The sequence below is a fragment of the Coturnix japonica genome, chromosome 21, assembly GCF_054131305.1.
Source record: "Coturnix japonica strain WE chromosome 21, WE-NBRP24, whole genome shotgun sequence".
Lineage (NCBI taxonomy): Eukaryota > Metazoa > Chordata > Aves > Galliformes > Phasianidae > Coturnix > Coturnix japonica.
The window spans coordinates 4,772,469-4,797,119 of NC_140683.1; the positions used below are offsets into that span (position 1 = coordinate 4,772,469).

At 51.4% G+C, this 24,651-nt stretch overlaps 1 protein-coding gene and 1 long non-coding RNA gene across 6 annotated transcripts in view; one reads left to right on the plus strand and one right to left on the minus strand.

Annotated features, from left to right (window-relative positions):
* Positions 1 to 24,651, minus strand: part of NACC2 (NACC family member 2) — a 36,416-nt gene that overhangs the window by 10,637 nt on the left and 1,128 nt on the right. The window contains exons 1-2 of one of the 5 annotated variants that reach the window (XM_085521159.1): positions 7,551 to 7,682; positions 1,400 to 2,326 (exon numbers count right to left, since the gene is read on the minus strand). In XM_085521159.1, the coding sequence (XP_085377285.1) occupies positions 1,400 to 2,264 (865 nt within the window). In that variant the 5' untranslated portion in view covers positions 2,265 to 2,326; positions 7,551 to 7,682. Of the gene's footprint in view, positions 1 to 1,399; positions 2,327 to 3,558; positions 3,907 to 7,514; positions 7,683 to 24,651 lie in introns of those variants that run through there. The other 4 variants (XM_085521157.1, XM_015878890.3, XM_085521158.1 and 1 more) reach the window with 4 other exon arrangements.
* Positions 6,614 to 8,014, plus strand: LOC107321723 (uncharacterized). The gene is made up of 3 exons (XR_001558656.3): positions 6,614 to 6,971; positions 7,173 to 7,479; positions 7,833 to 8,014. It is a non-coding gene; the product is annotated as an uncharacterized LOC107321723 (long non-coding RNA).

Below are 24,651 nucleotides of genomic sequence, written 5' to 3' on the forward strand. Positions count from 1 at the left end.
TTTGTTTCTCCAAACGGGGCTCCTGGAAACCCTGGCAATGTGTTTGAAGCTGCTGCCCCCTCCCCCCCCGGCCTTTGTGAGGCTGCAGGAGCTCCATGCCAGCAGCGGGATTAGCCGGCTCGCTCTCTTCCATCTTATGGTTTTATTATTCTGCACCTTTTGAGGGTACGGTTTATCCTGAGTAATTAAAACACAGTTAGCTCGACAAGTCCCGACCATAATGGAATAGCTTAGGTTTTATTTCTTTCTTTAATCTCCTTCTTTTTGTGTGTGCCCCGTTTTCCGGGAAGCTCGATACCAGAGCTGGCTTCATTAAAACAGGAAACTCCCCTCAAAATGTGTGGCTGAGGAAGAGATTGAGGGCAGCGCAGCCCTGTGTGGGGCACAGCTCCATCCTAACAGCCCCCAGAGAAAGCAGCACAGCCTCCCCTCATCAGGACGCCCCGCTGCACACACACCAAAGGGCTCATGGATGCCCAGGAATGCTCAAAGGCCTTGGAGCATCTCTCAGAGCTGCTCTACAGCACAGCATTCCCCCTGCCCCAAGCTTCCAGCAGCCTGCAGGATGGGTTTTGTTCTGCTGCTCCCTATGCACTGGCCCCATGACGGTTAAAGGCAAACACGGCACACAAGGCTATAATCCCGTTTCTCTGAAGAATAATGCTCTGAGCGCTCGGCGCTGAGGACAAGCCCATATTACTCGCTGCGTGCTCTACAGTCAGAAAACACAATACAAAATAAAAACAAACCCGGTGTGGAGGAAAGCAGCCTGAATTCGGCTCAGCCTGAGGCCAGTATCAGAGGGCAGGTTGCTGGCACAGCCCTGTGGTGGGGACACAGCACAGAGGTTTAGGGGGTCCTTCACTCAGCAAATATTTCTGATGGCGAAACAGCATCACCACTGCGAGGAGTCATGGTTGTGGTTGCTCCCATACAGCAATAAAACGATATCAGTGGGACTCCAAGTGCTTTTCCCTGCTTGACTCCAGTGCACCAGACAAGCCTGGCAGAGGAATGGCTGTTAGTGCATGTATGGGGATAGCGGTCCTCCTGTGCTCCTTCCCACAGCTGTGCCCATCAAAAAACATCTATGGGGATGATTTTCATGATGATGTTTGGAGGAAGGGACACAAGCACATTGCACTGCATGTTTCAAAAGGCCGGGCACCGCACAGAGCCCAGAAGGTGGCCCAAGGCACCAGAGCACACAGCCATGAGCAGTGGCACTGTGCCACACTCGGAGGTGCCTGCTGCCCTCAGGATGTCCCAGCACTGGGCCCTCTGCAAACCAGCAAAGCCACAGAGCCACCAGCTCACCAACCAGCCCCAACCCACTGCAAAAGCACCAAACAAAACCTCATAGAGAGCAGAAAACCAAAGGACAGAGCGTGCTCCTTACCAGAATAGCCTCCTGAGGACTTGATGTACATCTGCCCGTACTGCTCCTCCACCATGGTGTCGTACGCCTCGTCATCCTCCTCATCCTCCTCGTTATGGTAGGACGTGGGGCTGTCGGTGGTGGGAATGCTGCTGGCGCCGGGGCTGGTGCGCTCCCCCTGCGAGTACTGCACCTGCTGCACGGTGGGCAGGAGGGAGGCCAGGTTGGGCACCCCATAGTAGGAGACACGCGACAGCTTCAGCGGGCCGGCAGCAGGACCTGCTCCTGCGGGGCCATCGCGTGTGCCTGGCTCCAGGGGCCGCTTGGCAGGTAGGCCCGGCACGGTGGCCGGCGGCAGCTCCAGGCTCTCGTGCTTGACACGGGTGAGGAGAGGGATGGGCATGGAGGGGGACATGACGTAGGGCGCCGAGGCCGACTGCAGCTGGTTGCAGGGGCTCTGCGGTTCTGAGGAGGGGTCTTCGATCATGGCGGTCTGAGAGTCACAGTGGGGCGAGCTCACCTTGAACATCAAGTCTGTCCCCTTCTCCACGATGTGCTGGATCTGCAGGAAGCCCGCCGTGTACATCACCACCAGCTGCTCGCTGGCCGCCATGGTGAGCTTGCCGGTGTAGCAAAAGGAGAGGATCTGCTGGAAGCAAGCAGGGGGCACCGTCCCCGGCAGCTCAAAGGCATTTTTGCTGTTCCCGCTGAACAAGTCTCGGAAGTAGAGGCTGCTGGCAGCCAGCACGGCACGGTGTGCCTTGAAGGCCTGGCCCTTCACCACGATGGAGACATCGCAGTACAGCCCCAGCAGGCGCTGCTCGTTCAGGCAGCCCAGCACGGTGTTCCCAAAGTTGGGAATCTCTATGTGCAACATCTGCGACATGGCTCAGGATCCGCCGGAGCTCCTCAGGCATTCAATGCAGGGGTATCCAAAGTAGGGCACATCTGAAAAAGGGAGAAGGCAGGGAGAGAGGAACAGTGTTTTCAGGCAGCTCGGAGGCACACAGTAACGCAGAACGGCTCCGAGCCGTGGTTGGAGCCAACGCAGCAAAGCAATGCCTTATAAAATCGCTTATCGACGCTCTTAACGCTCATGGAGGATAGCGAGGGATGTTCCAAAACTCAAACATTTCCTTAAAGTTGCGGTCTGTTTAAATAAACCCCACTGATTTATTCCCCCGGGGGTTTACTTTATGCAGGAAAATGTGACCCGCAATGGGAGAGGAGAGCACAGCAAAGCTCACAGAGAGCAGACAGACCTTGGGCAGTGTTACATAAGGAGCACCACCACTGCCGCTGGCTACACTGAAACTATAGAAAAGACATTTACGAAGCAAAGTGCCATTTTGCCCGAGATAAAGGCAGGATTCCGTCAGTGTTCCCGTCTCAAAGCACTTTCTAAAGCAACCTTCACTTCTGCACCAGAAAGAGGAAGCATTTCAACAGTTAAACCCTTTCTTAACAGAATGAGCCCCAAACAAAACACCGCTTATCTCACACACTGCGGCAGGATGGGTGCTGCCAGGGCGCAGTCCCTACAGCACAGCACAGAGTGGGGGGGTCCCGGCCCAGCCCAGGGCAGCCCCCACCTTCAGCACTTCAGGGCTGCCCACATCCTCAATAAAAGTGATGGGCGCGTGGAGCTGGTGGGTGTGCAAAGCTGTGCATTGCCGAGGTGGTCAGCATCAGTGCCTCCTGTCCAGCAAAGCAAAGCATTGCGCATTCAGCAGCCCACAGCCATAACCGTCCACCCCCTTTGTGTCCCCCCCCCAGGCTCCATGCAGCAGTCGGACAGGTATTAAACAACTGAAAATCCCATTTGCCGTCAATGCTGCTGAGTACAGACTGTGGTTAAGGAGGACTGAAAGCTCCGGAGAACATCACTTAAAAAACAAAACAAAACAAAACTGAAGTTAATCTGAGAAAGACTGAAGAAAAAAAAAAAAAAAATCAAAACCCAAAAAGCTGCTCCGAAAAGAAAATAACCCACAAAGAGCTGCTCTGTTCCCAGTGCTGGGGGAATAAAAAAACAACAACAAAAGTCCTATCCGCAAGGCCACGGGGTAACAGGAAGAAAAGGGAACGCTCAGAGCCAATTTCATCCTATCTGCACGGTTCAATAAAGCCCTCCCGAGCGAGGAAGTTGGCAGCCCCCCCCTCTCCATCCGGGCACGTACCTTCCAGCAGTGTCCGGGGGTCCCCTGCCCTCCTCTCACCCCGCACTGTGTGGGGACGCCGAGCGCTCGGGGAGGAAAGCAGCGCGGAGCCCTCGGCTTCTATCTGCTGGAGCTCAAGCTCTTACCAAGTCAAATCTCCACGGCAGTGCATAGCATCTAAATGAATAGGCCGGATGCAGATTAACATTCAGGCTGCTCTCTGCGATGAATAGAGCCCTTTGATTAGGGACCTGAAGTAAATGCCAGTTTCAAACCGAAGCTTTAAAAACAGAGAAATATCAGTGCCAGAGGAATGCTCTCAGTGTTGGTACAAGACAGACTTTTGATGAGTCACTGCAATGCAAACAAAGATGGCAGAAATACTGTACTGTATGCTGATGAAATGCTTAGTGGTGCCACGGCAACTGAGACAGGTTTTAAATTTATAGTGCAGTTTTGCATATGAATTACGCTGTAAACTGCCTCCCCTGCCATCTAGTACATCCAGAGTGTCAAAGCATTTAAACTATTCCAAACAGTCTGCAGCGCTGGCACTGCTGCTGGTGACTCCTCGGGCTGGGGAAGGGGCGGCGAGCCCAGCATCCCACAGCCGGCATCCCCATACTGAGCCCAGCATCCCCATAATGAGCCCAGCATCCCCACACCGAGCTCAGCATCCCCACACTGAGCCCCATACTGAGCTCAGCATCCCCACACTGAGCCCAGCATCCCCATACTGAGCTCAGCATCCCCATAATGAGCTCAGCATCCCCACACTAAGCCCCAGCATCCCGCATCCCTACATCCTGTACACCAGCACCCCCACACTGAGCCACAGCTTCCCCACTCTGAGCCCCACACTGAACCACAGCAACCTGCACCCCAGCATCTCCACACCGAGCCCAGCATCCTGCAGCCAGCATCCCCACACCAAGTCCCATACTAAGCCACAGCCACTTACCCCCCAGCAACCCCACACTGATCCCCCAGCATCCCACACCACAGCATCTCCCCTCTGAGCCCCACCACTTCACACCCCAGCATCCCTACACTGAGCCCCAGCATCCTGCAGCCCAATACCCCACACCGCAGCACCCTGAGCCCATTATCCCACACTGAGTCCCAGCAAGCCCTGCACCCAAACACCCCACACCAGCCACCCCAAAGGGGCACATGGGAGTGACCCGGGGCAGTGTGAAATAAAGGTGCTCTGTGGGCAGCCACAGGAATGATCCACCTCCCCCCCGCCCCCCCCCATAACATACAAGAAAGCTTTTCAAATGCAGGAAAAATGTTTACCCCTTGGGGAAAGCTTCTTTCAGTCTGTGGCTGAATCCACTAAAAGCAAATCCATTTGCTTAAGTAATGAAATCCTAGTCACATTGTCTCCTGGATTCCGATTTTAAATTACCTTCGCGTTTATTGAGCATGTTTGGTGCTATTTTCTGGGAAAGAGGGTGGGGCCTCCCTTTGCTTACTTATCTCTCTGCCCAGAGCGTCTTTATTTCGATTACTGCCCTAGGATTTGTTTCGATGGCCCTGCTCAGGTGGTGGCAGGCAGGGAAATATTAGGAGATTAAAGGTTGTGGCACCCTTAGACAAAGATGGGGTGGGGAGAACGGACACACGGACACGGGCTGCAGAGCTGCCGCTCAACCCCTCCCCATTTTTGCACACACGACTCCACTTCTCCTGCCCTGGTGCATTAAATTCTACCCCAGTGTCTGCACGGGGTGTTAAGTTCCACTCTGAGGACAGTGCCTGGCTGTCCTCGCTGCACACAGGGCATGGACTTACAGTTCCCAGTATGCCCCCACCCCAAGCACCAGGAGGCACTGATGGGGTTCCCATGTGCCTCATTGCAGGGTCAGAGCAGGTAGAATAGACAAGAATTGTTCATATTGCTGAGAATTTGCTCTACAAACCACGTCTCCAAAAATCACCAAACCCGAGCTGGTTTTTGGATATGCTACCTAGGGATGCAGGCAAATCCCAGTGAGCTTTTGAAAGCCCAAGTGACTCCGAGAGGAGCCCAGGGCTGTTGGTTTTCTTCCTCCTCCTCTTTTCCATCACCTCCCTATTGGTCACCAAATAAATAGGGCCAATGCAGTCCTAAAGCCAAGCAGAACCTGTTCCCCATCAGAACTCTCATCCCTACGACCAGCAGCCACAAGTCAGCACCATGACCAGGCAGTGGATGCAACATGAGCCATAATGACAAACTTCAACAACTCCTTTTCTTTTACTCCTTTTTGGGGGGCAAAACAGCACCAAACTGATTGGGAGCATCACTCCAACCAAACAACTGACCAGCTCCTAACCAACACTAAACATCAGGCAAAACCCAATTAAACCCAAACACCCCTTAAGTGCTTAAGAATTATGCAAGGTATGCGACAACCAAAGCAAGGCATCACTTTGTTTTCCAGTGGAAGCCTCTTAGCTGAGCTCTGATACAGGCCAAGGGAAATGGTTCATCTCTGCGCGATCCCATGGAGTCACAGCCTTTGTCACCAAGAGCTCATAATCATTTCGGCTGCTGCACGGTGCAGCACTGTGAGCTCTCATGTTCCGTGCAGGTTCACTCAGTCCTGAAGGATTTCTCTTCTCTAAGGCCTGAGAGGTCAGGGTGAGCCACCGGCAAAGAGAAAGGCATCGATCTGGAATACGATGCTGCCATCAGAGCTCCCATGGGAGTAATCCGAAATAATTAGATAATTCATTTAAATCATCTTTTCCTTAGCCAACCTACAATGAGATCTGGAGACTTCACCACCACCACCAAGAAAAAAAGCTCAGAGCCCTTAAAAAGGCACAAGAGCCCTACAAAGGGTCCCTGCCCTACATCCCTATGGGAGGACAAAGGCCATTGAGCGCTCATGGCACAAGAGAGTGGTGAAGCCACATCCCTGGGGACCCAGCAGTGATAGGAACCCTTCTTTTCTTCTGCAGAGATAGAGAGGGAGGAAAAAATCAAAACCATTTGAAACAATAATCATGATAATTACAAAAAAAAATCCCACACTTGGTTTTCAGGCTGCGGGGCCGGAGCTGGGAGGTGCTGTAGCAGCAGGATTCCCCATGGGGATGCTGCTCAGGACCAGCAGCTGCAGGGCTGGGGCTGCGTCCCCCCCTTGTAATGACAGGATAAGAAGGGACGGGGTCAGACAAAGTGCCTGCGCTGGGCAGGGGCTGCCAGCCAAGGGCCGGCTGTGGAGCAGCTGTGCTGCAGCACCGTAACCGCAGCTCTGCAGTGAGAGCCGCGAGCAGCGCTCAGCCCCAACCCCTGCAGCAGAGAGCGGCTCCCGGCTTGGCGAGGCGAAACACAGCTTGGAGAGGAGCAGCGTGCACGGAGCGGGCTGGAAGCGGAGCAGAGCGGGGCAGGGCAGCGCTGCTGTCAGCTCCCATCGCCCGCAGCTCCGTGATGCTGCAAGGTGAGCGGCAGCGCCGGGTCACCCCTCCGGGCAGCTCCCACCTCGCTGTGCCACCGCCAGCATCGCCGATTCCTTTGGTTTTCTTTCTTTTTCCCTCCCCCCCCATCGCTGTTTTAAAGAGCTCTCAAGCAAAGACATGCAAGAATAGAAAAGGCAACAAGGATTTCTTTTTTCTTTTTTTTGTCTTCTTTTCTTTTGCAGCTTGAGGGTAAAGGAGATGCAGGGCTGGGAAATCAAACTATCCTGCAGAACCTGGGGGCTGTTAGAAGCCAATAAAGCAGCCGGCTGACCCCGAGGAGCAGCAGAAAGCACCCGGAGCCCCTCCGCCACCGCTGCAGCACGCGCTGCCTGCATCCATCCCAAGGCAGCCCGCAGTAACGCAGCAGAAAGACAAGTGTCATGCTGAATTGCATTCTCCTCGCACACAACAGCCGAGCGGCAGCACCTATAACATGCATGGCTCAGCCGTGCCACCACGCCACGCCGGAATGGAGAGCCTTAAAATAAGGTAAATATCTTAAAAGGTCAATTAGAAGAGCTTACAGCACAGCAGCGCCGCTCCTTGCGAGAGCTCATTACCTAGTATGGTGGAGCTGCTGCCTGCTGGCTTTTTTTTTTCTCCCTCTTGTGCAAGTTAGTCTGTGAGTCAGCATTAACACACATGAGGACACCAGGAATACTGCCGAGTTCTGATGCAATGGAGGTTGTAGAAAAAAAAAAGAGTCATGCTCCGTTTGGACAGGAGCCGATCATTCCATTGCTTTACTTTTCAATTACCGCACAGCCTATTGCCACCAAACTGCAGAGGGGAGGGAAACTTTGCTTCCATCGCTGCCTCCCATTAATGATTTTTGCCTGCAGATTTTTCCCCCTTGCTTTGGAAAGGAAAAGCAGTCGGGATGATGTCATTAACCCTTGGAGGGCAGCGCGTCCCTGCAGCTCCAGAGGAATTTTAGCACCAGGGAACGACGCTGCCAAAAAGTTCTGGCGGAGGAAAACGTTTCTACATTAAACTTTTAGTGCTCTCTAAAGTGAAGCTACAATTGCATCTGAGCTTGATCCTTAATGGGAAGATAGGCTTGCAGATAAGGTGCACACTGTGGGTCCCAGCCCCCCACCCCACCCCTGAGCACCCACAGCCCCTGAGCAGACACATGAAGGCTGCACAGCAGAACCAACAGCAGCCCCAGCCCATCACAGCCCCTGCCCATCTCCGGACACTCTTGGGGCACTGATGTGTTTCTGGCAGTGAGGGGCCCAGTACTGAACACAGCACTGCAGGTGCACAGCGACCATCACCTCCTGCTGACTGCACTACTTCTGACACAAGCCAGGATGCTGCTTGGCTCCTTGGCCACCCTGGCACAGTGCTGGCTCATGTTCATGTGATGCTGCAGATGGAACTGAGCCTAACGCCATCAACAGGATGTACAATTAATGATTACAGATAAATAATCCAGCCGATCACAACTCGATTCCAAATCCCTATTTGGTTTATTGGTTGGTTTTTCTATGCGTGGCCACGAGCATCAGGAAATCCTTCTTTTCTTTAACACACCAAGCTATCTGGGGCTGTTACAGGAGGACCCCCAGCCCCATAGACCAGCAGCCCCTCTGCAGCCCAGACCCACATGCTGAGCCCCAGGGCTGTGCTGGGCAGTGCAGGACGCTGCATACAGATGAACTGAGATGTAAAGGACGAAAAGCCCTGGTGGCAGCTTTTGGGCCAAATTCTCACGTGTCAAACTTCCCAACTGCTGCAGAGCAGCTCCATGGCATTTCAAAAGAATTCCTGCACTGTTTTGAATAGTGCTGACAATCCTCTCTGTCAAAATCTGTAATTTAAATGCCTTGGAGGAGAGAAGCACAGTGTTCCCCAGGGCACACACTGCTCCCCATAGCACACACTGCTCCCCATAGCACACACTGCTCCCCCCATAGGACACACTGCATCCCACAGCCCATCCCATGCCCCCACAGTGCACCCTGCTGCACCCACAGCCCCATTTGAAGCCATACAGCCCCAGTGCCCGGCTCCACGCTGCCCAGAAAACAAGACTGTTCTCCATGTGACTTCAGATGTGTCAACAAACCCAAAATAATGCTATGTAAATAGGTCTAAGTGGTGAGAACAGCAAGATCCCTTCCCTCGGGCTCACAGTCATAGGAAGCTGCTCCATTTGGGCTGAGACACATTGAAGATTCCCTCCTGGTGCTGCAGAGCACCTTGAAAGGTCGATGATGGCACTGCAGCAGGATACACGGACTGACCTATAGAGAAGGGGAATGTGGCCTGTGCCCGCACCCAACCCCTTAAAGGTGGTGGTACTTTGTAACACGCTCCGATCTTTAATATTCATAGCTTGCTCCATTTGCATATCATGCCATAAATAGTTGAAGCAGAGGTAAAACACAAAGCGCTCTACTTGCATTTCTAATTATGCCTAAAATCAAATGTAAATCACAACACAGCCAAGACAGAAGATATTAAATTTGCTGCCTCTCCGTTAAAACATTAGAAATAAAATAAAATAAGATAAAAAATCAACCCCAAAGCAATTATTTTTAAAGAAGAACATCCAAAAGGCTTTCTAAGCAGGTGCAGCTGGATGGCCCTGTTATAGAAGCAGGGTTACTATCAACATCCTGCACCCAAACCTGCACCAACACCGCAGCCATGCGCTCAACTGCAAGCTTTGGGAAATAAAAGCAGCTCTTTGGGGAACCTTAACCATGAAGGGGTGAGACTGAAGGATGGGCTCAGCTGTCACAGTGCTCGGCTGGGAGCTCCCCAGCACACCCAGCTCTGTGCATACTGGGGATGCTGGAGGTGATTCCCACACCACCAGCTATGGGGTCATCCCATTCCGACCTTCCCAGCTCCCAGAACCACACACACTGTATGTGTACAGCACTGCTGTGCTCTGCCCCATCCCATCCCTGCCCTGCCATCCCATTGCTGCAGAGCTCTGAGCCCTTTGCCAGCCCAGCAACCAACACTGCTCCCTCCCACTGCCGTATTACCAGCTCGACACAAACAGTGCGTGTGTCCCATTACCCAGCGAATGCATCTTTCCTGCAGCATCTCCCTCCAAAGAATTCCAGAGAGGTAATTACATTTAACCCCAAAAGGTGAGTGTTTACTCCCTGTTCCCAGTTAATGCAGCTGGCATTGAGGGAGAAGTGAAAGTGAGCCGCTCAGCGTGCAGAGCTTTCCTTTTGCTGTTCATATGTACCCTGGCATTTTGCCCGGACCTATTTTTAAGCCCATTTACTAGAAATCCCACAAATTAAAGGAAATACGGATAATGTTGTAAGAATCCTTTGGGCCAAATAAAAGCTACACATAATTTTCCTTGTGCATCAGACTAAGATCCTTAACCACAAAAACCAGATTTCCCCAAAGCTCTTTTGCAACAGCGAGAGAATCTTGTTTTGTAAAAAGTTGCTTTGATTCACGGCAGGATTACATGGCAGCAGCATGAAACTTCCCCCCTGCTGCTCCCCCTGTCCTATCCCTGCAGTGTGGAAAGATGTCACTGGGTCAGGGCATGGGGACAGGTGTGGGGATGGAGCACAGGGATAGTGCCACTGCGATGCCTTAGGTCCCCTCTGCCAGCACCCGTTCCATCCTTCCTTTGGGGTGCAGGAGCAGCTCGGGGCTGAGCAGGAAAGGTGCTCGTGGGAGAATGGGAGATGATCAGATTTGGGTTTTCCAGGATTTGAGGACGCTTCAAGAATAGTCATCTTATGCAAAGAAAAAACAACAACAAAATCCTACGTCCTGTATGCGCGTATAGGTGTAATTCTGCAGTTATCTTGTGGTCTCCCATAAGGTGAGCAGAAAGAGCAATGCAGAGACCAGGAAGGGATCCTTCTGCAGGCAGCCCCGGTGCTGCAGGGTGGTGCTGTTGGGGCTGGGGGTCGCTCCTTGCCTCCCTCCCATGAACACAAACAGAAGTGCTATGGCAAAGCCACTCTCCGTGCCTTCAGCAGGTAGGAGTGAGGTGAGAAGCAATAAGCAAGTTTCCCAGCCTGGGGCTGGGACAGAGGATTTGTGCTAGCCCCAAGGAGAGACTTCAGCTGGAGCAAAGCTAAAGGTGTACAAACAAACAGCATGGGAGGATTAAAGGGAAACCAGCAAGCAGGTAGGTTTCAATACAATTCCTAACACAAGCAGTGGCACAGGGTGCCCAGAGAGGTGATGGTTCCCCATCCCTGCATTCACCTGAGGTTGGGGGACAGGGCTGCGAGCACCTGGTGGAGCTGTGGGTGTCCCTGTGCATTGCAGGGAGTGGGACCAGATGGCCTTCAAGGGTCACTTCCAACTCCAATGATTCTATGGTTCTAAGCAGAAGCCCCCAGCCACACCAACCCTATATCACAGGAAGGTGAAGCTGTCCCTCCTAAACCTGCCTCTCTCTTTGCTCTTGGCCATCCCCAGCGCTGGAAACATCCTCCATGCAAACACTTCAACCTCCCTTTAAAGAGCAAAATAAAACTAATGCACAGGAATAAACACCCTCCTTCCACGGATGCACAGAACTGAGCAGTTAAACACACAACTTTGGGAACTTTTCCAAGATTTATATGTTTTGCATGAAAAGCAAATGGTTTTTTTTCCTGCCTGGGAAAATATTGAAGTGCTACACTCAGGAAGCCAAATGTGTGCACTGGTGCCTGGTGCTGCACCTCAAATGGAGCCCCAGTGCTGGGCTGACCCCTTTGGCCTCACTCGGTGCCTGAGCAGAGAGCTGAGCTCTTGGCACCCTTCTGCTTTTTGCAGTGACTTCTCTCTTATTATATTTTCTTCCATTTCTTTCTATATTTTTTCAAATCTTTCTGACCAGTTCGACTTGACCCATCCCAATTGCAAAAGCCAGGAAATCTGCTGCAATTCTCTGCAATACTTACGAGGCAATTAGCCAGAAACCTCAAACAAATACGTTGTGGGTTTGGGTGGTTTATTTTTTTGCTACCCCATGCTAACCACCGAGTATTAACCCATCGCTCAAGGAACAACATCTGCAGCAATCACTTCCTAATCCAAGAGCAGGAAGATTTGCTGTAGCATCTCCTATCCGCAGCTACAACACGGCCTGCACCCATTGGCATGGTGATAGCAATGCACAGCCTGCACCCATCGGCAGCAACGCGCTGCAACACCTTTCCTTATTGCAGACTGAAACAGCAGCCAGGGCTCTGTGTTATTTATTATAACTCATTCCCTCTCCCTGCTTCTCCCTTTCCCCCATCCTAAAAAGCCAATAAAATAAAACAAAGTGTTTCCTTTAGGGAACGTGGCGGCTGTAACACCGCTCCCATCTGTTGCTGAGCGCTGGGGAGGAAGCGGAGTGTGGGGCTGAGAGTCAAAGGTCTGCAAGGCTCTATTGATAAAGGGAGCCCAGCATCAGGCCCAGCAATGGGACACGATTCTGAACCACCTCCTGAATCTTTTAACGAGCTCTGGAGGTAAATATGTTAATTTGACTTCAATCACGGTACGGGGGGGAGAAAAAAAAAGCCCTCTGTATGAGTTGAGGGGATCAAGGCTTCAAACTATTCATGCATTGCTGCATATTTGATGCTCAGCAAATAAAGTTCCAAGGTTCTATAAGGAGGAATTATTCTGAGTAAGCAATAATGAGGCGTGCGTTATATCGGGCGGACACTAATGGTAATCTATTATTAAAATGGAAGAGTTGCAGCAGCTCCATCTCGAGCACCTCGCCGTCCCCCCCCTCCTGCTGCCCACACTGTTCTGGGGTGTGTGGGCATCAATGAGATGCCCAGCTGGCACCTGGAGACCCTGCAGAGCCCCAGTGTGCCACGTGCTTTCTGCCCAGTGCCATCACCCAGCATACAGCCCAGCAGTGCCCAGCATACAGCCCTCTGCCTGCTGTGCTGGTGTGTTGTTGGTCCAGCACTGCTGACCCAAAGAGCCACCGGGACACTGGGACAGGCAGGACCAGCACCTGCTCTGCCTCGGATCCTGCTGGGGTTGGGGGCACTGCAGCCACTGTGCCCTCATGTGTTGCTCCCAGCCCCATGTGGGCATAGGGCACACAGACCCTCGGAGGGAAACAACCCCATTGCTTCCCATCCCATTGTTTCCCACGCAGCACATGATTACATTCTGGCTGTGTTTCAGGGAATATTACCAGTGTGCAGCAAAGTTATTTTTTAATGGAATTTTTAAGTAAGTTTAGCCCTGAAAGGCAACGCTCTGCACAAACCCAAGGATAAAGGAGTGTGCCACTGCTGTGTGCCCAGGGACACCCCAGAGCCCTCCTGCACTGCCCCATCCACGCACCCAGCCTGCAGTGTTTGCTCCCAGAAGGAAAAGCAGAAGATGCTCTTCCATAAGCAGACGATTTCAGCGGCTAATTTTACCATCGCTTATGGTCGGCTTTATGACTAAGATTTCATGCTGACTATATTAATCCTGTCAAATCTCAGAGTGAGAGAGGAATGATACTGTATATTTTATGGCTGCAATAACTTCTGAGCCATTAGACATGCATGCTGACATGAAAGTAATCAAATTGATTTTTTTCCCCTATTACAATGAAGAACTTTGTGTGAGCAAATAGTCTCTGTGGCAGAGGAAGGAGAGCCTGAGAAGCCTGAGCTCGCTCAGGAAATGAAGAAATTGTCACAAAAGGTTGTCCAAAAATGTGGCTTACCCTGCATTGCTGTCACCAAAGCAGTGCAGCACATGCCTGTATTGAGCAACCCAGCAACAAAAACAACACGGGGAATAACGCAGGGGTTTGGAGGCATTGCAAATGTGACAGCACTTGTAGTTAATTGCCTTCCTGACAGCAGCACCATGTAGCAGCACCCCAAGCCCAGCAGGTCAGGGTAGCCCTGCAGTGTGGGGGTATCATTAGGCCACAGTGGGGTCCAGAACAGCATTTAAAAACCATTGACTTTCTTAAATGTAGAGAAGTCTTTAGTTTGAAATCCCACTTCCTCTGTGGTCGTTTTTTTAACCCAGCTCCTAATTACACTTGGAACCTTTCCTTAACTACAGCAATTACCCGACTATAACGTGAAGCCTTTCAGCCCCACAGAACTCTGTGCCACCTGCAGTGCCATGGAGGTGGGTTGGGGTGACAGCCCCCAGCTGGGGACACCATCTCTGTGCCTTCAGGAGCAGCTGAAGCACCCACAGCAGAGCCCACCATCCACATCAGCTGCAGGGCTGAGCTGGGCCCTCCATTTCCAGTGGCTGCAGGACAGATGTGCAATGAACACCCAACCTACAGAGCCCGGACAGCTGCTCCCTTTTGTCCAATGGCCAGCAGTTATTCCTTTGACTTTCAGTATGGATCTTAAACTCTCAAACCAGGTTACCCACACCATCCACGCAAGCACATGCGAGGCCTGAATAACAGCCCCAGTGAAGAGGCGTATGAATTTAGTTTAACACTTAAGATGCTGTAGAAGCTCTCTGCCAATAAGATACAGCTCTCATTTTATGTATTTTTTGGGTTTATTTGTTTGGTTTTTTAGTTTATTTGCTTGTTTTCTAAAGAAAAAAGCAGCAAAACCAAACCCACAACCCCGTGCATCACAGCAGCCAACTCCTGCTCCGTGCACATGCAGTGAGCTCTCCCTGTGCTGTGCTGCCCCTCCTGCCATGCACACACACACAAAGGGCTTTCTTTCATACACACACACTAACCACGGTTTGGATAACTCCTTAATTCAGCTCCACTCAAATTTCAGCCCTAGTGCTTTTCCTCCAGCACCAGCTGACAGCAGCACAGACCCACACAGGTACCCACCTGAAATCACTTTGTTACCAGCTCCTCTAACTCTCACCTTCCCATAACAAAGTGAAGGCAGCCCAGCCCGCTGTCCCACACTCGGTGCCACCTGAGCGCTCGCAGCCACCCAGCACAGAATGGGGCTATTTGTGCATTCTGCAACACACAGAATGGGGCCCTGCAGCCAAAATGCTGTAACCGAATTCCCCAGCGCCCAACCGGTCTGGCCACAGCCGCCCCTCTCAGAACACAAATGTGCTATTCAGCACAGGGCCCCCTCGGCCCAACTGGGACCATATTATGCTTTAAAGTTATCAGACAAAACACCCCAACCCATCGCTCGGCCAAGGTAGACGAGGTCTCCCGGGAGAGAAGACGAACAATATCAATGAGTTTCTCATGACCTTACAGAGATTGCCATGACAACACAGTTTCAATCCTCCAAACATGGATATATTCATTTGCACCAGTGTGATTGAGAGTAATTAGAGCGAGGTTCTGCACGCTGGGGGGACCGGGAGCCACGGAGCGGCCGTGCCTGCACACGGGAAGAGCTCACATTGAAATGGAAAGGAGGAAACCCGCAACGCTCTTTAGAGCTGGGTGACCTAATTCATTATAAGGAATGTCAGTTAGCAAACCTCTTAAATAAAACATTAAGCTGGAGGTAATTTGAAGCCTTGTGGATTTTGTTTTACTCAATTATTTTCTAATGCTTCGTGTCGAAGAATAAATACGCAGAAATATTAAAAAATAAAATGAAATAAAACAAAATACCCACCGTTTCATTTCATTCTTTTGCAAAAGAAATGAAGACGTTCCCTCCAAAACAAAACACCCTCTGAATCGCCAGGTTTTTAATTAAAACTTTCAAGACCTACAAGATTCCTCAAGGTTGCAATGCCTGCTTTGCTGGGCTGTGCCACCCCAACCCAAGGAGCTCTTCTCCTCCCAGCAGTGCCAGGACAAGGCAGGGTGCTGCCCAGCCTCCATTCACAGCCTTTGCCCAAAGAGAAGGAAAAGAAGCCATTTGTATGCAGGAGTGCTGCTCCATTCTCAAGCTGCTGCAGTTCAGGGCAGCAAACTTCCCTCTGCCCTATTTGAGCATATGGCCGTGGGTACAGGCATGGCACAGCCCTGGCAGTTGCTTGGTGGCCGACAGCAGCAGAGCTGATATTTAGGAAAACAGGCTGCTCCTGCACCAGGCTAAAAGCACCAGGGGAATGCTGGAAAGCAGAACGGAATGGCCTGGTGTGCCAGCTTGGCCTGCTGGCCCTGCAAACACCCAGCTCGTGCATTATAACAGTGGGTGTGCAAAGAACTCCTGCAGCTCCCATCATTCCCCAACCTGCACCCTGAGCTGAGCGAGCACTGCAGCCATCCCAGCTGGGAGCAGGGATGGAAGGCTGGGTGCTCTTTGAGGTGTGTTTGGCAGCAATAGTGTTTTTTTTTTGCAAGGTGGACAGCAGGAAGAGGTTTGCAGCAACACACTCAGCAGAGCTCCTCCAGCAAAGGGAAACCTCCAGGAAAGGAAAACCCAGAAATCACACACTGCTTCCTGGTTACAACACCTCGCTGCTTCGATTCACCATCACGAACAACAGCTCTGAAGGCACGCGGTCCTTCCTCTATAACCCACCATGTGGGCAGCAGGGATAAGGCACAGCACAGGGCTGTGGGGCTGTGCCACCCAGCAGCACGTCCTGCTCAGACCCCATGCACTGCAGCACAGCATCACCAAGGATTCACATCCACCCGTTACTAACGGGGAAAGCCTGCAGTTAGAGGTGGAGCCAGCCGGTGCCCCAGCGCCCAGACTAAGTTGTCTGATGAATGCTAACTACGGCTTGCAGCTGATTTATCTCATTTGGTTTGATTTTAAAACATTGAGTTATCCAAACCAGACACGAAAAATAGTCTGAACGTTCCGCACGCCGCTGAAAACCCGCTCTGCCATTTCACAACGCTGTAATTCAATCTGCACCTCCGAACGGGACCGACCTTTCTCAATCACGTTTGTATTGAGAAACACCTACATGTGAGCACAAAGGATTTGGTTCTTCAAAATGACCACAAATGGCCCCAAAAAGTGGGATTCTGCAGGGAACGACCCCCTTCCAAACTCACTGCTACCCACAGCCTGTGAATATTTCAGTCATTTAGGCTGGTTACAGTATTTATTAGGGTCTATTTTGGTCAATCCATCTGTGCTAAGAGTCTGATAGCAGCGGGGTCTGGGTTCTGTATTAGGAGAAGCAGCTCTGATTCCATCAGTTTCTAACACACACATAAAAAAGGAGGTGGGATGGAGTTGGTGTAAATTCCCCATGACTTCAGCAGGGCTGGGATGTCCTGTAGGAATGTGCTGATGCTGGAGAACACAGAGCGGGCAGGACGGGATGCATCCCAGTGCCACCCCCTGGTGCCAGCACCCAGCATCCTCACACTGAGCTGCTTATGGTGCCACGAATGCAGCACAATGCAGTTTTGGGGGCTCAGAGCTGTGTATCACTGGGCTCAGGACTGACACCCACCTGTAACCTCTGGGCAATGGGCCGCCAATCACCACCACACTGAGCACAGATGTGTCCCCCTCTATTCCTGCAGCTGGGAGGTTTGAGGCCCCCCCCCCCCCCTTTACACACAGCTCAGCCCTGGTTTGAAAATTCATCTTTTATCAGCTTGAGTCGAGAAAACCCAGCAGAAAAAGGCACAAATGGATTGCGCTCGTAAGCAGAAAAACTGTTACATCTTCTGAATGTAATTTTGCCAACAGCTTCTGCACGGGGTTTTTTTTTTGTCACGCTTTGCATTATGAAGGAAATTTCTTTTTAGAAGAACAGGAGAGCGATTTGCATAATATTCTTTGCAAGTTAATATCAGCCTCTGATAATGATCTCTGCATAATGCAAAAACGTTTGAGAAGACTGTTACAACACTAAGTAATCATATTTTAAATGATGTTTCCCTTTATAGAAAGGTGTTGCAAAAACACACAGACATGAAATCTGTCTGTTGAAGTCCTAAGAACCACCTGACCATCTTCCCACTATTCTACTGTTACATATTGCAACACTGCCTTACAAAATCTTACCAAACAAATTACGCTGCAACAGTCTGGCTTCACAGAAGGCAGAGCTTTTTTTTTTCCTGGGCTGATGCTACAGCACATTAGATTTCACAAGAGCTTCTGATGTACTGCATGAGCAAAGCAAGGCTCCGCAAATTGAGCTGTAACACAATTAGGCACGGCACATCAGTTCGGTGATGCCGAGCTGGTGCCAATGCAGGGATGGGATGGGATGGGATGGGATGGGATGGGATGGGATGGGATGGGATGGGATGGGATGGGATGGGGATGGGATGGGGATGGGATGGGATGGGATGGGATGGGATGGGATGGGGATGGGGATGGGATGGGGATGGGGATGGGATGGGATGGGATGGGATGGGATGGGATGGGATGGGATGGGGATGGGGATGGGGATGGGGATGGGGATGGGATGGGATGGGATGGGATGGGATGGGATGGGATGGGATGGGATGGGATGGGATGGGATGGGATGGGATGGGATGGGATGGGATGGGATGGGATGGCCACCAGGCTGGGGTAGCCTATAAGCCACAGTGCTGTGCATGCAGAGCCAGCAGCGAGCATGCTGCTGGGGGCAATGGGTGCAAGGAATGCAGGGCTGGGAGGGAGCATTGCATGCCATGTGCCCAGCAGCAGCTCCTGGATGTGGGCATGGAGAGCTTCCCTCTGCTGGCATCTAAAGGGGGATGTGGGTGGGAGTTAATGCACTCCTGTATTAAATGCTCAATACGCTGCTCAGCTTGACCAGCTGCATGGCAGCGGTTTGAACCCAGGCTAACCTTCCCCAGACTAGAAGGAAGAGGCAGAGTTCAGCCCCGTTCTTGGGACAGGCCTTACGCAAGGCAATGAAACCAGAGGTGGGATGCACAGCACTGAAAGCTGCCACGTTATGCCGACACTGCTACACCCCAAAAGGAGCCCCAGGTGCTGCACAGAGCAACCCTAGGAGTGCAGCAGGCAGTGCCAGCACAGCCCGTGTACCCAGCACCACGATGGGCACCGAGGGTTTGCTGGTTTTCTTATTTTGCTACCCACAAAACAAGAGCCCAGCACTCGAACAAAGATGTATCAGCACAGTGCAGAGATTATCTTATTGGCCCACCTGGATATCGATCCTGCTGTGCTTCCTTTCAGTGCCAGCAGTGTGCGCTGGGGGACATGTGGGGCAGCTCTTTTCTGCTCCCTCTCCTGGGCCTACACTGCCCACACATCATCACAGTGAGCTGCCAACAGTGCTGCCTTTGTTCCCAGCCTGCACACACCGGGCACTGCTCCGAGGTGGGAGAGAGCATGGGAGACATCGTGTCACCCACGGACATCACCCATCCCCATGGATGCCACCATGGGCACCGCCAGGGGAAGGCAGGGACAGGGGTCAGATGCATCCTCATCCCAGCTTCTTAAGTTATAAATTCAGGCTGTGTCTAAACACTTGGCACAATCCAGCAACATTATACATTTTGGTATTTACCCACTCAAAAAGGAAATACAGCACTGAACACCTCGGCTTTGCTGCATGTGAGTGCCGGGCTCAGATATGAAGACAGCACCAACTCAGCCCCAAAGAGCTGCCCCCATCCCTCTGAGCCCTGCACAAGGCTCAGCCTCCAAATTCCTGTTTAGCTTTCCTGAGTTCCCACTGGCAGCGCAAGCACAAGCTGCTGCTCCACTCCCCTCGGCCACCAGCCAGCTCCTGCATCAGGATGTGCTCATCCTCTGACTTCAGAGCTGCATTACTGCCTCATTAAGCAGCACACCCATCCCATTACCAAGCCAATACCCCCCTCCCATCCTACACCAAGATCCACAGTTTTCACTAAAGGACCAACGCTCCCAAACTTCTGCAGCATCCCACAGAAGATGTGGGAGAAAAACATAGAGAATCCTTCAGAAGGAGGCATCCAGAAACCCAGCACGGCTCGGGCTGAGCAGCACAGAGTGTTCTAGATGGTCTGAAGGCTTGGCAGGGCTCGAGCGGCCCCGCACAGCCCACAGTCCTGCAGAAGTCATGGCACGGTTCCTAGGAGCTGTCTGATGAGTCAAGAAGTCCTGTTGTTCCACTTGCTGCACAGCCTGTGAATTAGCCAACCCTTCTCTTTAGCCTGCCCCGGAGCTGGGGGGTGCTCTGGGCCCCATCCAAATGTTGTGTAAGCTGCTGAAAAAGTCTATTTAAAATAATAGTAATAATAATAATAGCTTAACCTCCAGAAACACTACTTCGGAGGAAGGAAAGGAGGAAAGATGAGGCTGTGATGGCACATAGTTATCTGCTCTTCCCCTGTGCCCTTTATGCACGTGCAGCAGCTTCATCTCCATGGACACCCCCCAGTGCAAAGCCAGATTCCCAGCTCCTACTTTTCAAACTGCTTCCCCCTCCTTCCCTGCTTTCCTTCCCCCTCTCTTTCTAAATCCAATTATAGCACAGCTCTCTCAGCAGGGGTCAGTGTGGAATAAGAATCGCCAAAGTTAATGGACATGAGACCAAAAAAAAAGGAGAAAGATTAATGCCTAAATGGTTTCAAAAGTTGCACGATGCAGATTTCATTAACATTTTAATTGTAACGTATCTTTTTAATCTTCTTTCGCTCTAATGGTTTGATAGGCTTCAAAAAAAAAAGAAAAGCCAACAAAACTGCTGACAACAAAAATATCAACACACCAAACTTGGGGCTGTAATGGGAGATGAATGAAAGGCAGAAAACTGTGCTAATGATGCATTAAGAGTAGAAATTGTACTTAGACAAGTGTCAGAAATTCCACCCTACCATTGCACGGCGCAGCACATGGCTCCCATGGGGCTGAGCTCCAGCAGCGACCGGGGCAGCACTACCAATGCATGCAAAGATTTATTAGGAAAGCGTGCTTTGCACGTGGTAATTCATCTCATTTCTTCCTGGGGATGAATTGGAGCCAAGGGCTCGGACAACAGCAGCAGAAGTCCCATCTCTCAGCCCACCTTGCTGGCTTTATCCCTGCTTTGCACGCTCAGGTGTTACAGCTTTCAGACATGGGAAAAAATGCAGTTATAACACCGTGCAAAATTCGTCCTTAAGCAGCAAACAATTAAAGCCAGGTGGTGATGTTTCATTAAGCACAGGCATGTGTTTGTGTCCGCGTGCCAGGAGGGGCACCCACAAAGGAGGAGGTGGCTGCAGAGCAGCAAGATGAAGTTCCCCACAACTTTTCTTTGCATAGAGCACAGACCAAATGCCACGTGTGCTGCAGCTACAGACAGAATGCATGACCTACAGCTGCACTTTGCAGCCTGTTCCTGCTCTGGGGGCTGCAGAGCAGGAGGAGCCCCTGGTTGTGGGTGCTTTGCATGGCTCAAACCACCAGCCCTCATCCGTGGGGCAAAGCCCCTCACTGCCTCCCATGGTGTAAGTGCTCCCTCCTTACCCCCCCACCCCAGCACCTGGCCATTGCCTTCCACATGGGGTACCTTGAAATGCCTTGAAATGCCAGCAGTGTATTTATCCACCTGCATCCTAAACCTCTTCAAAGCGTAATCCCTCCAAAGCTTAGCACCCTGAAACACTACGGATGGAAACATTATCACCCCTTAATTTTGCCATCGCCGTATCACCACTAAATAGCGTCTTTTACGACATCCCTGCAAGGAATTATGGCATTTCCAACCCCTGCTCTTGTTTTACTAATGCCTCATATAATCGGAGCGTAAATGTTTGTCCTATGACAGTGAGAACTGGCATGTAAAATATGTGCCCCCACACAATATATATAACTGAGGCTGCCATATGCTTCCCCAGTGGATATCATGATACAAATGCGCTCGTGGAGCTGCGCCAGCGCTGGCACCGGCACACAGGACCCTTTCCACACAAGTGTGCTGCCACCGAGCCCATGAGCCTGATGAAGCACCAGCTCGGCTGTCCTTAACTCCCAATTCTTTGCACACACCTCCTCTCAACCGGCCTCTGAAATACTGTCTGCAGGCACCCGGGGATGGCAAACATCTGGCTCTGCTCCCTGGATCGATAGATCCCAAAGAGCCCTGATTGCTACAGATTGGATGCTGCAAAGAAAGAGGATTTTCCTCCTCCTGCTTTTGCACATGATTAATAGGTCCTGATACCGGCTGGATTGCCGTGGCGACGAGGTGAAGAGACAGATCTCAGCCCAAAGCTTATATAGGGGCACCCCAAGGTGGGCAGCCCCTCAGCACTGAGCACACAGCCATGAGCCACCCACCCTATCGATGGGGAGCACCGTGACCAGCACCCCATAGCAAACCATTGCATGGGAAAGAACAGCCTGCTCAGTTCTGCCCAGCAATGATGGCCATCGCTTAGAAGTTTAGAAAGATATACATCCACATGTGTATATATATATTTTCTTCTGGAAAGTACTTGCATTGGTGCAGCCCCCACACACTGCTTTGGTATTGGAGGGGAGTTGGTGGCTGCTGAAGCAGCAGCAGCGATTTCTCCCCCATCCACCCACCTACAGGAAAAAAAAAAAAACATGCACTGAAATATTTGCTTCCATCCACAGGAAAGGAAACATAAAAACATCCCTGGGATGCACATTTTATTTTGTGTTGTTTTAAAGTCTGATTTGGGGAATGGGTGTTTTAGAAACACCCAGAGCAGGAGTACGGTGGGTGCTGGGAGGCACAACACAGCTCCCATTGAAGGGCTCCTTCTCTTCCTTTCCCCACATCAGCAGATCCCCAGCATCGTGCTGGGATCCCTGGGTGCTGTTCAACCCTGTCCAGCCCCGTGTCCCTCCATCTGTCCATCTATCTGCCCGTCCCACTGCCCTGGAGCTTCCACGTGGCGCAGGCTGTCCCGCAGGATGAGCATTATTACCTCTGTCCCCATTTAGGAGCAATCACATGACAAAAATGAGTGCAACACCGCACAGCTGAGCGGTCCCAGGGGCTGCTTGGCCCTGCCCAGGACCGGGCCGTTCTAACAAGTTTTCCCTTCACAGCAATATTTGTGGATAGAAACGCTGCACAGTTTAAAGGGCTGTTGTTGTTATTTGTGTTTTGATTTTATTTTCTCTTCTGCCTCCAAACATTTGCTTAAAAAACAAGTCGAACTTAAGGAAAGAAAAAAAACCCCATCGCTAATGAATCACAGTTCCTAGCAAATGAGCAATTGCAGTTGACACAATGAATTATGCCTGAAGCAAGCTGGGAAGCATATTTTGCAAATGATCTCATCCACAGGCAAACCTGGCATGACACTTGATTTGCTAAAAAAGACACAAAGGCTGTCAAAATTCCTGTCACTTCACAAATAAAGTCAGGTAGAGAAAAACCAACAGCCTCACCCTCCTTCGCATGCTTAACCTATTTCTCAATTTCGGAGCTGGTTTGATTAAAATAAGCCCCACACGACACACGCCCTGTAGGTGTTTCCATCCCGAGGAGCAGCAGCTCAGCCCCACTGGAGCTGTGGGATACAGGTGCTGGCAAAGCTCTGTGCCCATTGGGTGCTGTAGGGAACTCGCCATTCAGTTTAATTTCCTCCCTGCTGAATGCACGAATGAAACGAAAGAAAATGCAACTGGAATCAAAGAAACATGGGAGAAACAGCAACAAAAAGAAGCGATGACAGCACAGCTCTCCTTTCAGTTCTCTGCCCTTCAGCATCACAGGACCCGTCCCTCCCAGCCCACCCGTTTCCCTCATTGCTACAAACCTGGGCTAAATCCAAACGTGTGGCTGAAGCCTCATCCTAACCCCATTTTGTCAGGCCCGGGTATTTTTAAACACAGGCATTGTACAGAGCAAAGCAGCAGCACGATCGCATCGCTGCTTTGCAGGGCTGTTTTGCTATGTTTATCCACAACCCAAAGGTTCCACACAATCCTTTACAAAGCGTGCACCTATCGCATCCGAGAGCCGGGCACCAATTTAAGTGCTATTATGTCAATAAAGGCAGCTTTGAATATAGTCCGTATCTGCAGTGCACGCAGCCCCGTGCTGGCCCTCCCGAAGGCCTGGCAGGGAAATCTGACTTTATAATAAGGCTTTCTAAAATAAATATTTCCATTCCAGCACCAGAGGGTTTGCATCCTGACTTGGATGAGCACAGCCGGGTCTGGAGGTTTCTCTGCAGCAATCCCTCTGCAGCGCTGCAAACTGAGCCCATGGGGGAGCACAGGGCAGAGCCGGCCCTGATGGGGTGCACTGGAACTCTGCAGGGTTGCAACACATGAGGTTCTTTCCTCCCAGGATCATTTTAAGCGGCCTCTGCAAAGCTCAAGGAAACCCCTCTGGGTTGTGGGCCCAGTGGTGGTGAATGCAAAGTGAGTTGTGCCACGCTGCACGACCTTAACAGAATCACAGGATGGCCCAGGTTGGAAGGGACCTGAAGGACCATGAATCTCCAACCCCCCCCACCACAGACAGGGCCAACAGCCTCCGTATTTATTACTAGACCTGGCTGCCCAGCTTCCCACCCAACCTGGCCTTGAGCCTCGACCTCCAGGGATGGAGCATCCACAGCGTCTCTAGTCAGCCTGTTCCAGCTCCTTGACGCCCCATGCAGAGCTCCTGGTTCTGCATTTACTGCAGTCTGCTTTCTCTCCAACTAGCCAAAATATTCAGCAAGAGTAGGAAGTTTCCTTCCAGAGATTTCAGCCTGAGAAACCCCTTTAACATCCACACATCTCCACTTTGCTCTCACAGAGCCTTAATTCTAAGACCTCTACAGGAGAATAAAGGAATGCACGGTGCCTGGAGCTGCCTTCAGTGGACACTGGAAGGACATCCACTCTCAGAAGGAGGAGGTCAGGATCCCTCGTTATTTCATACGTGCTGCTTGCTGCAGATCAA